A 16,981-nucleotide genomic window follows, 5' to 3' on the forward strand; every position below is an offset into this window, starting at 1 on the left:
CAGATATTTCAGTTCAAATATATATTGAGTAAATATGTGAATGACTAAATGACTTAATAGATCAACTTGGAGGAATTTGTTTTTTTCATCATTTAGAACACTTTTCACCATCTATAAGCAATGATGGTACAAACTAACAAATATTAGCCAGATTTGCCTGGAGAGTATTTATGGTAACTATTATACAGTGCCTTCTTCCATTGTTTGACAAAGCCTCTGATTGTTAAATTACATGCGATATTCTTATTATAATTTCCCCAGCAAAGGTGTTTTACTGTCCTCCACTGACGACACAGCCTTCCATTTACAGGCTAAATCCACACATTGGGTCATGAGTGTGATTGACTGGGTTCATTTTCTTTGGCGTTATATTTTTTTCCTGAGTAAAACATAGTTTTACCAGCTTGTTCCACTCACTGCGAAAAAGCACGTTGTTTGGTTGTATTGTCCTGGTACACACTTTATCAACCAATACACCTTTTGGAAAGGAGTTACAAAATATGAGGTTGGTCCAGTTTGCTTCCAGCATTTGATTGGACGTGAGGTTGAACAGGTTTTGGCTCTCTACGGTTAATTTCATGCATTTATTGACATTTGTATCAATTCCTCTGCATTAAAAATGGGCAAAATGCTGATGTTGAACAAGTTTTACTCTGATGAAACTAATAAAATAATTCAACTCTAATCTACACTTCTTCATCAGTACATTACCTGTCATAACAATAGTCATATTTGCTTTCAGGCAGGGTATGATGATGTTTCTATAGTGATTAAGATTTTTTTTTTGGTCATATTGCAATAAACATTTGGATGAAAACAATAGTCAAGCACAGTTTGGATTCTTGTTTTTATTGAAGCCAGGGGTCTGAAACATTTTCCTTATTTTGTCAGCATAAGAAGCTAGAATCCACATGGCGACTTAGAGGCTACAGAGTTGTGTTTAAGTCATACAATCAAACTTCTGAATTACTTCAGGACACAAAAATGCAGCCAGCCATACGCTTACAATATCTTGATATCCTGAATACAAAAGGACTGGAAGCAGAAGCTCAGAGTCTCGCATCGATGTAGACCGTCATTAGTGGTCGAAGGCAATTCATTTAAGATGCGTAGAGGCAGTTGACTTCAACTGACGTTTGAGTACAAAAGTTGCATCTCATTATTCAATCTTGGGATCAACATCCAGTCTTTACAAAGAACAAGTGCAACTTTGAAACCAAGCAGCATGAGAGCACTTCATTCCACTCAGCTAAATGCCAATTTAGTGTGTGTATGTGGCCAGTATGGTTAGATTGGCATTTCAACAAGCATTAAAGAGAAAATGGCAACGGGCAAGTCCATATTTGACAACAAAACCAGTCTATTAGGAACAAAACACAAACAAGGGATGCTTTAGGGGGGGGGGGGGGGCAAACTTGAAAATAAATGGACATATATTTGGTTTATCTAGTTCAAGATGTCCCCAAAATATATCCACTGCACAATTATTTCTAGGATTGTGTTAAAAAAAATACAGTTGCCAGCAGAAAGGGGTTATTACATAATTAACCACAAAGGGCACCTTTCATCGCTTAAGCAGCAAATAAACATTGCAGTTCTACTTGATAGGTTCAGGTCTATGTTAATTATGAAATGAACTAAAGGCAAGGCAAACAGAAAAAAAAAATGCATTCTGTATCTTTAAGTGTTGCAACAGGGAACTGATACAAGTTTCAGAGGAAAAGTGCTTATTTCAACATGTGGCGTTCCTGCTCCTCGCCGTTCCTAAATTGTGCTTCATCCAACAGTCACTCAGGTGCACATTCCACCCGGTCACAGGAAAAAAAAATTAAAAAAAACAAACAAAACAGTAAGAGCATAATTTGGAAAATATTTGTGTGGCATGATCTGACAAAACCAATCATGCATAAAGTATACTGTACACCAATACGGTCTTGTGGTTATTCCCTCACAGAGCAACATAGAAAACATACATATATACACACACGACAAACCCAAAATGCTTTGTATTTGTAGACCAGTTTAGAAAGTTTACCACAATCTGCTTTCTTATGCAATTACAGTAACTTTTCAATCCCGAAACCCCAGATAAAGTTAAAGGAATAAGGCTTTTTCTTTGAACAGTTTTTTGTTCTGCAAAATGGACATGTGGAATGCAAGGGCTCCATGCAAGCGCCAGAGAACAACGGCCACTGGTTAACCTTATGGATGTCTACCAACTCTAACAAAGGCAGAAAACAGTGAGAAAACGATGCATCTTTGGTTCCATGTTCCAATTAACCACCTGTTTCTTTTGTTGCTAATGTTATTTCAATAGCAAATAGCTGCTCTCTTTGCATTCACCTTGAATACTGTGTGACAGCTAGTGATGAACAATATCCACAGGATTAAGCAGGGCCTTGCATACAGACTTATAAACGTACACTTAGATTGCGGTGTCATGAAACCATCGAAATACTATTACACATTATTTGATATGGTACAGTAATAATGTTTTAATAAAAAAAAAATTACCCCAAAAAATGACATAAGACAATTAAGCAACCCCTTAAGAACGCACAAATGAATTAGGAGCAATCCTGTGAAGGCAGGGTGCCCAGTGAGACAAACTGTTAACTGTACAGTGAAGGCAAAGGTCATTTTAGGGCACTGAGAGACCAAAACAAGAAGACCGGACCGGACAAACAGGTGGCCTACGGGGATGTGTTTCAAAAGCTACCTCTTGTAGAAACTAGGAATGTTTTAGCTGACATATGGAGCACAGCATGAAGAAAATGTGAAACTGAAGGAGGACCACAGTGCTGCGAAACAATGAACACGTCTTTGTTCAATTCACAGCAAGTGTATGTAAGTGTGTGCATTTTGGCTGCAAAGCGAGTGGTTTTAACCACAGTGAAGTGTTCATCGGGGTACACATAATGTGAATGCATCTTATTATCAGCAGCCTCTATAGTTTGTAGGAAGGCATTCAATCTATTGCTCTACCGAAAACTACCAACGAGGCCACAGAAATCCTGTTTCTGAAAAATTAGCAGTGACCACAGGCTTGTTGTACATTAACAAACGTGTAAAAAGAAATAAATTATTTGGATGATAAATGGACAAAGACCTTCCAGCCAATGGTGCTACAGTGTTTTTTCCTCTTATTTCGACGAGCACCTCTACTACGAAACAAAAAGCTAACTATGCGAGGCACTTGGGAGTTATAATAGGAAAGACACTGCCCAACCCCCCCTCCCCCAACTATACACGCCTGGAGCTAAAGAAGCGGTGCAACTTCAAGCCTGTCAGCCAGTCTCATTTAGTAAAAGAAGCCATTTTCAGAATTTGGACAGAATTGCATTTTATACACAGAATTATAACCTGAATGATTTTTTTAATATTATTATCTGTATTTACAGAATCCTTCAAGATGACTAGGGCAAACAATGATATGCTATCAGCTATCCAGACTTGTCAAATTTATGTCATGACGTCAGTGGTGTTTTAATATGTTACGTGACACAGATGAATGTTTCCTTAAACCAAGAAATGGCGCACAAAAATAAAATAAAAAGGAGGAACTTTGTATAAATACACCAGTATCATATCCAACAATTTTTACATACTACATTTGTTTGCAAGTATTCTAATCACTTTTCTCGATGAATACATTTAAGTTTAAATAACTTTTCAATCACAACCAAATTCCTTCCACAAGATATGCTGAACTAAAGGCCACAGGACCAGGATATTTCCACTCTTTAGCTCCATTAGGAGAGAGTGTGTTCAACCCCAGAGACTGGGAGGCCTGCAACCCAGTGTGTCAGGCTGGCTGCCAGGAGTGTGCACACGTTTCCATAAACCGACCTCCTTGACAAAATTACACTGATAGTGGAAGAGAAGACTGAAGTAAAGCCGAGCCTTCAGAACGTATCATCTCATTAACACCTTCCATTTCCGTCATCTCTCTCTTCATCCCACCAGGACAAATATCTGACAGCATCCAAAACTCATTTTGGTGGAACCCACTATGTGTGCTGACTGATATGGACATTGGGAATTTGGTCAATATTTGTTTTCTTAGTGCTCACATGTACATGTAAATTTCCAGAGTATTAACGCAGTGGACAATGCAGCTGTTCCTGTTGCCTTCACGCTTCGTTCTCTGTCGGCGGTGGTACACTGTTAGCTGAAACCATGGAGTCTTGTTTGCGAGTCATCCTGTCCAACTCAGCCTGGACGTCATTCAAACCCAGCTTCTGCCCTTGGAAACAGACGGGAGACAAAGCCCAAAAGTAATCTCCTGTAGCGTCTGTGTGTATTTATAAAAACAGTTTGCTACAGCCAGCAAGCAGATGAATGGGAGGTCGGACGGTCTCATGCTGGAGGGTAGTGGCTCACAGCCACTGTTAGCGCACATGCAAAACCAATCATTCGACAAAGAGGACATGAACTCATGCATTATCCTTTCAACTGGGTCTCAGACATGTCAACACTGTTCAGCGCTGGAAAAACAAACATGTGAGGGGTCTCATAGAAATTAGTTATGCAATGTTTCCCTCAAAGATTTACTGAGGACATTGTTATATTTCTCAAATATAACAAATAAAGGGAAAAAAGTATGTGCTGGAGCTGATGCACAAGTAAAACACAACGGGAAAGTTAGTCAAGCAAGAGAGCAATGGAGTATGACGTGAATTGGGTGACAACAATTTCATGGGGGCTTATGATTAGAGGTTTGGTGCATACAGGCCTGTTTCCTCCTCAGAGTAGATGTTCAGTCAAAGAGGACAAACCTTCCCCTTTTTCAAATAAGGGCTGCAGAGATAAAACTCCAGACAGAAAAATGGTCCACAGCCTCTGGCAGCAAAAGGCCCCGTTTCTAACTCCTCTAGCCTTTTAGCCCATTCTCTCAAGTATATCTAGAGTCAGAGGATGGCGTGTAGGTCGTAATAAGGATTAAAACCACAAGGCAAACTAAAAAAGAAGACAGGGAGACAGAGTGGCTGCCCCCGTCTCTGCTATCAGAGATGACAACACAGAAGTTAGACCTTTACCTGTTTTCTTGGCAGACCCTTGCACGCCAGCTCCAACTGCTCCAGCTCCTGGGCTCCCTGGGGATCCCGTCTTTTTACTCAACAGACTGTTGAAGAAGTTAGCCAGCACTCCCTCATTGGCAGCCCCCGCTACAAGAGAAACATGCCATGTGAGACCATAATGGGACAAAGACAACAGAAACTGTGACCACAGCATCACCGACCACAATCACATACCTCCTGAGCAGCAGGCAGATTACTGAAACAATAATTTGCAATCTCAATCAGTTTAATTCCCAATACCCGAGTTTCTCTGTGCAGTTTTAATTCCATTAACAGCTCTGTAAATCAATTAGAAAAGATTAACCGCCTTTATTAAATCTAGTTCAAGACAATGCTTAATTCCTTTTCTGAAGTTGTTCTAGCTAGCTGCTGTACTAGATGATGAGAAATTAGAATCAATCTCTGGAACAATGCCAGAGTCGACTGGTATGTGAATAATTTCACTTGTTACCTCTTGGGGGCAGCATAGAAGCATGACAAGCCCCTTCTAGCAGCAGTTTCAATAAATGGAGAGGATTAATGGCCAGTTCAAACTCCTGGGACACACTACTAGGCACCAGACTTGGCTAGAAACACTGAAATGAGCTGTTAAAAAGCATCAACCTTTCATGTTAGGGTCAGGCTTTTTGACAGCAGCCATTGGTGAGCCGCTGGTCACAATGGGTTGGCCGGCACGACCTGCAGGCCTGGGGGAACCTGAGGATGTCCGGCCTGGGGACTCCTGTAACGCAAACCCCAGAGGGTGAAGGGTGACATTGAGTTGGTCTACATTGACGATGTAGATGGATGCAGAATGAAGAAAAAGCAATAAACAACACTTACAGTTGCTCCTCTTGTTGGTGTGGCGGGCTGCTTTGCTAACAAGGACTGTAAAGAAAAAAGGTGAAAAGAATAATTTCCACTGCTACACAATTTCAAGGAGTGTCGTGTGTGTGAAAAGGAAGCCCTGGGTTTACTTCTGGCACACTCACACTGAACCACAGATGTTGTCCCAATCCTCTATTAGATAGGAAATATAAAAGGATTTTTAAAACTGGTTCTCCTACAGGTATGGTTGGACAGGAGGAGTGCCTGACGTAAACTCAATACTTCGATTTTCTACATTTCTATAACCCCCAAATACATATACTGCCTACCAATACTGATACTTACACAATCCCCCTCTATAGTTCGATGCAGAAAAAAAAAACATGACATGAAAAGCTTCAAGTTTCCTTATTTTTGCCACAAATTGGGCAACGGAATGCTTTGTGTGATTTCTCGTGTGACTGTGCGACAGTGCGACACTGGCTATACACATTTCCTTCAACCATCCATTTACTAGGGATGAGCAAGAGAACCATCCAGAGGCAACATCAGCCGTCCAAGGGAAAACAGGAGAGTTGCCAGGTGTAGAAGCTACAAGATGGCTGTGGCCTGCAACAGTTTGCTTACAAGTCCCTGTGCTTCATGGGGGACAACATGATAGCGGTTGTCTCAAAGAAATTTAAAACAATGTAACAAGGCAGCAATATCTATGATATAGCGCTGACCGTAATGTGAGCTGAAAAACACTGACGAAGAAATACATTTCCTCTCTCCTACTGTCTGAACTCATGCCTACAATGTTACTTTATTTTATCACCTGCTATAAAGCTGTATAAACTACTTCAAAGATTGTTCACTTAACTATGGCTAAATCTGTAAAATTTCAGCAATATTTTTGTAACTAGAGGAAAAACTTGCCAAGAACTTTGTAGGAACTAAACACACACCTGTTGCTTCATCAGGAATACTTGCTCATCCTCTGCATTTATCTCTTTGTCATGAACCAGCTGTGAAGAAGACACAGAAACAGAGCCATCAAAGAGGAGAATGTAGGATATCAAAGGAGACAGGAGAGTGTATGGAAATGCATTAGCTCACCATTTCATTTTGGGACGTAAAAACAATTACTCCATATTTTCACGGCCATACCTTTCGTATTGGAGGCTTTGTAATAAAGTCTTCAAATGGATCATCAGGTCTGACTGTTGTTATGTTTTCATGCACAATCCCAATTTTCTTCTCATTATCCCATCCAGATGGACTGAAATGAACAGAAAGTTATCAACTTTGAATGGACAGTTCAAACATCCAGTGTTTCACAAAAGATTTTTTTTGTCTTTGTTTTTGAGTCAACTGTGGGAGTCAAGATTAAGAAACTAAATTGAGTTAATGATACAAACTAAAATGGTGCTTCACTTACATGAACACTGCATCCTTCTCCACAACTAAGGCAGGTGTGGTGAACTGGAAGTCATACACTTTATGTACAATATATTTGTAAAGCAGATCCAGATTCTTCTCTTCCTTGACAGAGGTGTAGATCAGGCCAGCTCCATCTGGTTAGTCAGGTTAAGGAAGCTACTGCTGGGCTGAGGAACGTCTGAGAATTCAAGGGAAGCCATTTCTGTTTCAACTATGGTGATGGTGATACACATTTATGCAGGAAGGATACATAGTAGGCAAAATCGCCTGATGTAGGACTGGATGAAATCGAAGTGCTCCTCTCTGTAGTCATGCTCCTTCTCTAATACGCTGATTGCATCACACTGAAGGGTGAGAGAGAGATTCAGAGAGTTGAAAGCAACACTTGAAAGTCAAAACTCAACTCCTCAACAGTAGGTGGGAACTACAGTAAACCACTTCATTACTGTCATAAAAAACTTATTTCTAAGAACCAAACATCGGTCCAATTTGCCATGTCTTGCAGAAATGTTATCGATTGGTGATTTAATTACTATGCTGCTTCATAGGTGAGGTTATCAGTTTTGTGCGTTTATTATTTACTGTTTCTTTTGAAAAGAGGTGGCGATTGTACTCATCAAGATAAATTGAACAGTAAAATGATAACTTTCAAATTATATATAAAACTTAAAATTTTCCGCTTAATTTACACAGTAAAAGTACTAAATGTTCTTATGTTCTGACAGCGCACAGAGTCAGTTAGTCAAGAGATCAATCAAGTAATACCTTGAAGAAAGGTTAGAAGGTGGGAAACATTGGACACGGCTACAAGTTACTCTGGAAAGAGAATTCAATGAGGGCTGCTTGTGAAACACCTTCATTACAACGAGCAGAACTCCAAAGATGGCAACTTCCACCCTGACGGTGAGTAATTTAATGGGTGGGGGCAGTAGCTGAAACTTTGAATTAACCATCTTGTTTAATCAAAACTACAAACTTCATACTAAGTAATATATGCTCCATATCCATGGCTAAGATGAAGTGATTAGCAATAGTTGATGGTATTGAAAAAAGTATTCTGTCTACTTAGACCTAAACTCTCGCTGATAAAGGTTAGAGGCAGTGAAGAAAGAAAAGACACATTCACCATTTTCTAATCACGGCTAGCATGTGAAGCTCTGCTGATGACTACACACTTTCACAGAGCTCCTCTTTGCCTGGAGGGTTGACCATTAAGTATAATGGAAGCTTTTGATTCGTGGCCAGTATCTAACAAAGCAAAATATGTAGTAAAAGTATGCATAAAATAATGTATCCATAGGGGAAAACAGATTTTCCATACAATCTGCTTGTCATGGTTCAAGAGACCAGAGAAAGCTAGCAGTGGGGGCTGCTGCCACATTGTTGAGGGAAGCATCCAGGGGAGCTTAGAGAGGATTGGCAATGACAAGAGAAGATGACCCCCCCCCCCCCACAGCCTCTGGAAAATTAATCAAGGGACTAAGGCGTGGGGAGGAGGACCATCACTTCTAGAAGGAGGTGCTCAGTGATTTTTGAAGATATATTATCATTCATATCACCAACCTTTGTGCAAACTATTAGCACTGGAATGCCCAGGTTGTGTGTGAGTGTGCCTTCTCCAATCGGTAGAACAACAGCCTCGTCTTCCCCTGCTGTTGGGGCCCGTCTCTGTGGGGAGACTGGGGTGGCATCTTCTGGCTCTGTGTACTCTTGGAACGCTTTTACCACTGATGGAGACAAGAGGAGAACAGTAACTGTCATGCAGAGACTCCCAACACTAATTAGACTAGGACAAATCAGAGATTGGAATTAAATCTAAATTAGAGTATGTGCAAAATGTTCACGAGATATAAATCACATTTATAGCAAGACATTTAATTTTCAAGAAACTGTTCAAAAATCAAAGAGCTTTGATCATAAAATGTATTTTGACACCTCTGCCATGAAGTCTGGTACATGACATGACTTCTCCGGGTGCCAAGTGTGTGGATTCCCCCCCCACTGTTGACAGGTGAGATGCGCATGTGAGGTTGGACGTGGATAAAACATACTGACTAGACGAGATTCTTTCCTGAGACAATAGTGACTGCACACAGATCAATAAAGAAAAGGAAATACCACCCTACTGAGGTAAAAGGCAAGCAGACAAAGTTGTTCCAGAACAAGAGTGAATTTCAATTTGGTTTTCACCCACTTTTGAGCACTGAAGGAGAGGCAGGGGATGACAGGTGATGCAGAGTCAGTCTGCTTTCTGGTAGGTGACAAACACCAGTAGTTTGCTTATGTTCAATTTCATGCAGTTTAAAATGTTTCTTAAAATTTTTAATTTACTGTAACAGCACATTTACCTCTTAGCAGCTCCAGCTGTGTGTGTGTGTGTGTGTGTGTGTGTGTGTGTGTGTGTGTGTGTGTGTGTGTGTGTGTGTGTGTGTTGGGTACTTAGATGCAGGAAGCTTTGGCCTACTTCCTCAGGAGCTTTGAGAATGTAGCTGGGACAGCCCACAAAGCCAGATTGACTTACAATTTTGAGCAAGTTCTTTCACTTTGGAACATGGGATTTACTATGTGGGGCAACAACAAGTGTAAAACTCCATCCAGCAGGGAACCCTTCTTGGATACAGGATTACACAAATCCAAATATGCACAAACACCAAACCACCTCAAAACATCTTTACAAGCAGATTTTACAACATCAAAAGGACAAATAGTGTAATACTCAATCTGACCTCCACTGAGATTGATTAAAAAGCCAGACTCATCTAATTCTCTCCAGGGCAGAGATCAGAGGTCCACTGAGCCGAGACATGGCAGGCAACAAGGAGATTTATTGACCAGAGACAGCACAGACAAGTCACAAATAACTCTGCTCTGTTCAGCAGTGCACTGTCAAATCAATTCAGAAAACACTTCAGAAAAGAAATAAAACGGGTAAATTTCATATGATTAATAGCTTGTTTGACTAATAGGATCACATCCTATTTGCTTGCTCACTTTCACCTTGAACATGGGTGTCTGTGGCAGAACAGCAGGAAGTTATGTTTCAATTCATGTCTTTGGTCACATTTTACCAACCAAGAGTTGTCTGTGAAAGACAAATAATAACATCTAACTTTCAAGCCTACAGGCACTGGGCATTGTCTACTAAACAGAGATTTGCTATTTTGGGGTTGGGTATACAATAAAAAAATGGAAGAGACACAGCAACTTTGACCTATTTATTTGTTCCACAAACAAAGGTGAGGTCACACAGTATACGTACATACAACCAAGAACTGTTAGTCTTCTGTTTGAAATACAGTTTACCTGACAGAACAGTAAAAAACTGTATCCAAAACAGACTGCAAGAATAGACTGAAAAAAGGAAACACTGCACCACTTTATGTAAGTCACATGTCTAGCATGTAACAGATGTCTTGCAAAGTACCTCTTTTCTTTGAATTCAGTGAAACAAATCTAGAATCCAAACAAAATTACAAAGAATTTTTCCTACATTTTAATGACATATACTGTGGCTGAAAAAAAGTGCTCATTCTGTTGTAATCCAGAGATCTTTCTATCGCTCTTCTTTCTAGGCTGCTCCTGTAGTTTGACGTTAGACAACAGCAGCAGCCATCATCAGAAAGTCCAGCCCACTAACTGAACTCAGCCCAAGTTGGTTTACGTCCCTTCCAGACTGCTCTGAATGGGGAGGGAACCATGATGCAAGACGGCTGCAAGATTCGCTGGATAAAAGCCACTCACTCACGAATGCTCCCTGTCTCTCTGTCAGCCTGTCTCTCTCAATCACACTCACCCACTGATACATTATCTGGCCAGGTCTCACCAATCCGCTACTGACATCACCACAGACATGCTGGACGATGCTTTAACTGGATGACATACCTCAGCCAAACTGGAAATTTGACCTCATGCGTGGGTGTGGTCAGTTTTTTTCTCACAGACGTAGGAAACAGAACCCTAAATAATCTTAACTTGAAAAAAGAAGCCTTAAAAAAAGTCCTTACCTTACAAAAAAACCTCACAAAAAACAGCAGTAATCACCACCATGGTTGAACATGTACAACTGCAATGAATCAGGGACTATTTCATCTCCAGGGCATTTCGTAAAATCAACAATCCACAACAATACAGCTTGACCTAAAATTAAGGACTGAAGCAAGTTGAACCCATTGAACGTAATTACAACAATTTACTGTGTAATTAAAAGGAAAATGTGCCACTTTTTCACATGCATTGCCAGTCAGTAAATGTGGTCAGTTGAACAGTAAATTCCTGGGTATACTGAAAGAGATGGCTTCCACTTATGACACCGGTGTCACCATATCTGACGCACACACAGTGACATAATGGATGATAAGAGGTTATTTCAGCTTGAATATCTCATCTCTACTCGCGGATGCCCAGAGGGCATGCTACTTCTCAAAACCATTATGGCCTTATTCTTGCGGCATGTATAGAAAAATAGAAATGCTTCCAAGAGTGCAGAGAACAATCAGGGCTGATATATAGAGCATCTTATTATGAAAAATAAAACTCACTGGTTGTGCCATAACTCAAAGTAACTACAAAAGATACAGAATCATAGAAGTTGATTTCAGTGTAGTTTTGTTGGAGGTGGTCAAAGACACGAGGCCCCAAAAGTGCCTGGTTTCATTAAAATTTTGATCTGCACATGGACTGTGTATTTGAGACCTCATTCGGGATTCCTAAGATAAATTTAAAAAGAAAACCAGTGCCGAGACAGGAAATGACTATGAGCAAGTACTTTTTTTCTAACATTTATGTCAATTCAAGCGTGCACTATCTTTGAAGTAATGTTCACTGCCCCCTGACTCCTTCAACAAACTTCAGCCAATCAAAACCTCCCCCCCTTCTGCAAGATAAAATTATCTGCAAAAGGAATCTAGTGTTTAATCTGTCATAGTTTACACATCAACTCATCTTTTTGTAGTTTTAGCGTACAGGTACAATGACGCCATAAGGCTTGTTTGTTGTCACTAGATTAGTTAGTTTTAAGAATGAAGTATTTGAGCTCCTTTGCATCTTATCACACCTAGGTGGTGTATGAAGCTCATGTGAAATGAATTCTGGGGCAGGTAAGCGCTATCCAAACTGCTCTGTGAGCAGAGCTTTACATCGACAGTGATTGGACATCCACTTGAAACCGGGTGAATTTGCCCTTCAACAAAACTTGCAAGTACATTAGAATACTTGTTACTACTTGTCACTTACTTTGGCAAGTTACATGTTGTAACTGATTATTTTCGGAGCTACTCGATCGCGGACATGTTGTAGTATACAATACGACACACTGACAACATTAACACTTTCCAAAGCTAAACACAAAAACATTCTCCTGGTGTCAAGCTCTACATCCACATGTACATTATGTGCACAGCAAATAAGCATTTTTGAGTTGAGGGGGACTTTAGCTTTTTTTTTTTTTTTTTTTTTTAATGCTCACTAATTTCAGACTTAAAAGCAAGAAACCATGAGAGGCAGACCAGCACAAGCTCTATCACCCTGCAGGCTCAACAAAGTTGTCTGGAAAGCAACAATTCTTCTTAACACAAAGGAACTGTTCATAAGGAAGAGATGACCAGTTCTAAAATTAAGAGAAGAACAACATCTGAATACATCACACTCATTGATCTGCAGAACTTGCCTGTAGCAACAGAACACAGCTGAGGATCATGGGCCTCTCTGATGATGACCTAGAAACATCCATGGCAATGTGTAATGTTACACAGCGTCGCCTCCTGTGCTACGCAGCAACCAGTCTCTCCTTTTTCCAAGTAGCCAGTCAAGCAAGAAGTCTAGCTTCTATTACATGAGATGCCCATTGCTTCTACTCTGGGTTGCTTCAGGTGCCTTTTTGGAGTGTTTTCTGCTTTAAGTCCCCTCTACAGACAAAACCCATCCCCAAAAACTTATGCATTTTGAGACACAGACGACCTTGTAACAATCAAAGCAGAACGCTTGTCTTATAATTGAGATGAGTACCTGCCTTTCATTGCAGGTAAACTCAAGATGACCATTCAATCTATCAGAAGCTATTAGTAATAAGAAGTAGCTCATTACTTACTCTTGAGCTCCATTTCTCTCATTTCCTCAGGAGGGATCTTCAGCTTGTCCACATGGTCACGTAGCACGCTGGCCCACTTCTGCAGCGATTCCATTATGGTCCATGGCCGTGACATATCCGCAACGAACACAGCTAGACAACTGGTTAGTGACTGGGCAGTAATGGCAAACTTAAGTAGGCCTTTGTGGTACAGGTCTCCATCCAGGATCCACACGTTACACCGAGTAAGGTCTGCAAAGGAAAACCAAAATAGGAGTATGATATAAGTACAACTGTTAGGGCTACAAGCTATATCAACAAAATTGTGCCAGATGACTCACCGTCTCTGTCCTCATCGTGGACATTCAAGTATAGATACTCAAGTCCCCTCCCTTTCTTGTTGTGCTCGGCTCCTTGAAGCTTGGACATAAGTGAAGTTTTTCCTGATCCATCCTCCCCTGGAAGATTGTTGCTATTAATCACCAGCTTGCTACTTATTCAAGTCCTCATCCTCCTCAGTGCAGCACAATAAATCAAGTCACAATTGTAACATCAGGTCTATTTTGTAACACTTTTTTAATTCGTTTATTTTTTAATAATCCTGCATTCATAATTGTTTTTGGTTTATTTAATGCCAGTTTACATTTAAATGTTTGAATCGAGATGAACACATTTAAGTTTTCTTGAAAACTAATCAAGTACACGATACCTCTTGTTTATGTAGCACAATATTGTCCACCACAATCGCAATGATTTTCCCAGCAAATCGTGCAACACTAATCTTCATTCATGCATGAGTGATTTCCAAATTCAGTAACTCAATAGGTACTTAAAGTCACTGAAAATAATCAGGTTATCGCATCAATCCTCCTGTTCTCCAACAAAACAAACCCCAAAATAGTTCCTGATGATGGCTGGCCTCTTGCATGGCAGCCTTTAATATCAGTGTATGAATATGAAGATGGAAACACTGTAGAGTGCTTCGAGTACAGTTAATGTGGGGAAAACCTCAAATAAATGAAGCGCATTTAGCCATTTCTCACATGACTAGAATATTCCTCCATATAAATATGTTCCTACCCAGGAGGACATGTGTTTATTGTTTTTTATGCATGTAGGAGGAAACACAGATGTAGGTGCAGCCTGTTGGGGCTTCTTTGGTGAGTCATTGAAGTCCGGTCTCCACAAATATATTGCAAGTCCTGCACAAGCAAAGACTTTCACGTATGGCTTACTGCAACACTTACCAAATACCAGGATATTTTTTCCCGATGGCAACTTAGAACTTGATCGTGTGGAAACTTCACTCAATATCGAAGTCCTGCAAGAAATGAGTTCATGCAACATTATGGGAAGAGCAGACAGACAACTGACACCTATGTGGCACAATGACAACTCTCTTTTTTACACGCTAACATGGCGCATTACATAACTATAACTTGTAGCGATACCAGGGCTCATCTAAGCGTTTCTCTGGCTCTGAGATGTGTCCACGATCTCGACAAAATAGAAGCAGGAAATGAGAAGTCATCTCTGCTGACCGGCGTGAAGAAAATCAAAATCAACTATGGAATCTGAAAAACTAATGTCCCATAACAGTAACCTCAGTATTTTAATAAGCACTGACGGGCTTATTAGGGCGAATAATATCTGTCTATATAGTAAAATTACACGATTATAGTTAGGGTGTTGGTTAGCTTGAACGTTCCTATTAGCTTGTTGTATCCCACGTAAAAGTGGCAGAACATAACGTTAACTTGGTTGATGTCCTGTCATGGTCTGTTGAGGCATGACTAGCTCTCTTAGAGTTGACCCGTTCATTCCATGGTGTTCTAGTCTTGTGGAGATTCCACAGTGTGTTTAATCAACACTTAGCTCTACAGCTAACACAAGTAACATTAGCAAACTGACCGCCCAGCGTCAGTTTGTGCTAACTGCTAGCCGGGCCGGTGTTTGCTAAGAAGCAACCAGCAGTGACAAAGCAGAACCAGAACGGTTCTGCTGTCCCGGAAGAACCTGACAGGCATTTAGCCGCTAAAAGAATAACAGGACTTGCCAAAGGTTTAGTCCTTCTTCCTCTTCGTTGTTGTCGCCTGTCCCGGCTGCGCCCGGGAGCTGTTTCTCTACAACGGGAGCCATCTTCTCTCTACGACCACAAAGGCAAGGCCCTGCTGCTTGGGCACCACTAGCGCCGCCCTCATCCAAGTGGCCAGGGGTGCGTTACATTCATACACGGCACTCGGGTAGCTAACACGTCATTATTGACTGCAGACGAATTTATTTGACGGAAAATTGTTTAAATTATTCGTACAAAATGTAAGCGTGGCAGCTACATGAATAAGAAGGCGAATGCGCATTTTCAATTATGCACATCTTTTTACTAATTCAAAGCTGTTCTTTTTTTCCTTTAGCAGCTGAGACATGAGACATTGTGTTGAGAGGACCACCATGTGGCCATTGAATCAACACGCATGTTTGTTTAAAGTGGCAACACACAACTCGTTTGCAAAAATATATAGAAATGAAAAAAAAAAAAGATTGCATCAGTGGAAAAATGAGACCGTCTGGGTTTAGATTGTTTCCCCACTGTTCAGGTTTCCTGCAATTCAATGTTACTTCTAGTCAGATCAGAAGTTCATGCAATAACTTATGGCAGGTAGAGCAAACAGAATATCATAGCTGTTTTAACAGACATTAATCATTACGGATCTTGATTTTTGTGAATGAATTATTTAAAAGAATGATTAAATTAACTCCTCCTTGAGCTACCACCTTATTGCATGTCCCAATGATCCTGGGAGCGAAGTTGTCAGGGTCTTTCATGCCCCTCATAGGGTCACCCAAGACAAGCACGTCCTAGGGAAGGGACCAGACAAAGAGAATCTCAAGAGACCCCAATGACGATCAAGAAAGTTGGACCAAGTTTGCCATCACCCCGACGCAGGTTAATGGTTGTCTCCCTCCTGTTGTTTATACTTATGTGCTTACATATGCGCCAAATGGCAGATCAGAGCCCCCCCATTTTGGATACCCTAGAGGGAGTACTGGAGAGTCCCCTCCACTGGGGATTCTCTTGTTCTGCCAGGGGACTTCAACGCTCATGTTGGCGATGACAAGGAGTCCTGGAGAGGTGTAAATGGGAGGAATGCCCCCCCCCCCGATCTGAACCCAAGCAGTGATTTGTTAATGGACTTCTGCCCTCATCACAGATGTCCATAACGAACACCATGTTCAGGCTTAAGGGTTTCCACATGCGCACTTGACACCAGCACACCCTGGGCCTTAGTTCGATGATCGACTTCATCGTCGTGCCATCAGACTTGCAGTCATATATATCGGATACCATTGGATTGACCATGTGCCAATTGGAGGTAATGGACATTGAGTCAGAATGGGCCATGTTCCAGGCCTGCAGCGTCGAGGCAGCCGATCAGAGCTGTAAGGTGGTCAATGCCTGTAGTGGCATTGATCCCAGAATGTGTTTGTGGACACCGGCGGTGAGGGATGCCATCAAGCTGAAGAAGGAGTCCTATCAGACCTTTTTGATGATGATGTGGTTCTGCTGGCTTTGTCAGGTGGTGGGTGACCTTCAGCTCTTGCTTGATCT

The 16,981-nt window shown here is 41.0% G+C and overlaps 1 protein-coding gene across 2 annotated transcripts; it reads right to left on the reverse strand.

Moving 5' to 3' along the window:
- Positions 1-1,395: 1,395 nt before the first annotated feature.
- dync1li2 (dynein, cytoplasmic 1, light intermediate chain 2) lies at positions 1,396-15,588 on the reverse strand. Of its 2 annotated transcripts, none has more exons than XM_086182014.1 (13): positions 15,431-15,588; positions 14,622-14,695; positions 13,716-13,832; positions 13,396-13,626; positions 8,874-9,037; positions 7,561-7,654; positions 7,309-7,444; positions 7,038-7,149; positions 6,836-6,895; positions 5,904-5,948; positions 5,685-5,802; positions 5,040-5,168; positions 1,396-4,241 (listed from the first exon to the last, which is right to left on the reverse strand). In XM_086182014.1, the coding sequence occupies exons 1-13, from the start codon at positions 15,511-15,513 to the stop codon at positions 4,225-4,227; spliced, it is 1,380 nt and encodes a 459-aa protein (XP_086038140.1). In that variant the 5' UTR covers positions 15,514-15,588; the 3' UTR covers positions 1,396-4,224. The 2 variants fall into 2 exon arrangements, with proteins under 2 accessions (XP_086038140.1, XP_086038130.1); XM_086182004.1 differs by having other exon boundaries at positions 1,396-4,246.
- Positions 15,589-16,981: the final 1,393 nt, after the last annotated feature.

Source organism: Aulostomus chinensis, chromosome 2 (genome assembly GCF_037954235.1).
Source record: "Aulostomus chinensis isolate RoL2024-O1b breed Wild chromosome 2, RoL_Achi_v1.0, whole genome shotgun sequence".
NCBI classification, from domain to species: Eukaryota; Metazoa; Chordata; class Actinopteri; order Syngnathiformes; family Aulostomidae; genus Aulostomus; species Aulostomus chinensis.

Bases quoted from the DNA above. Each gene is read 5' to 3' on its own strand.
- dync1li2 (XM_086182004.1), bottom strand. From the start codon at position 15,513: ATGGCTCCCGTTGTAGAGAAACAGCTCCCGGGCGCAGCCGGGACAGGC. The intron at 7,445-7,560 runs GTATCCTTCCTG...CTGACTAACCAG, and splicing joins CAGGCGATTTTGCCTACTAT to ATGGAGCTGGCCTGATCTAC. The intron at 6,896-7,037 runs GTATGGCCGTGA...TCTTCTTCACAG, and splicing joins CAAAGCCTCCAATACGAAAG to CTGGTTCATGACAAAGAGAT.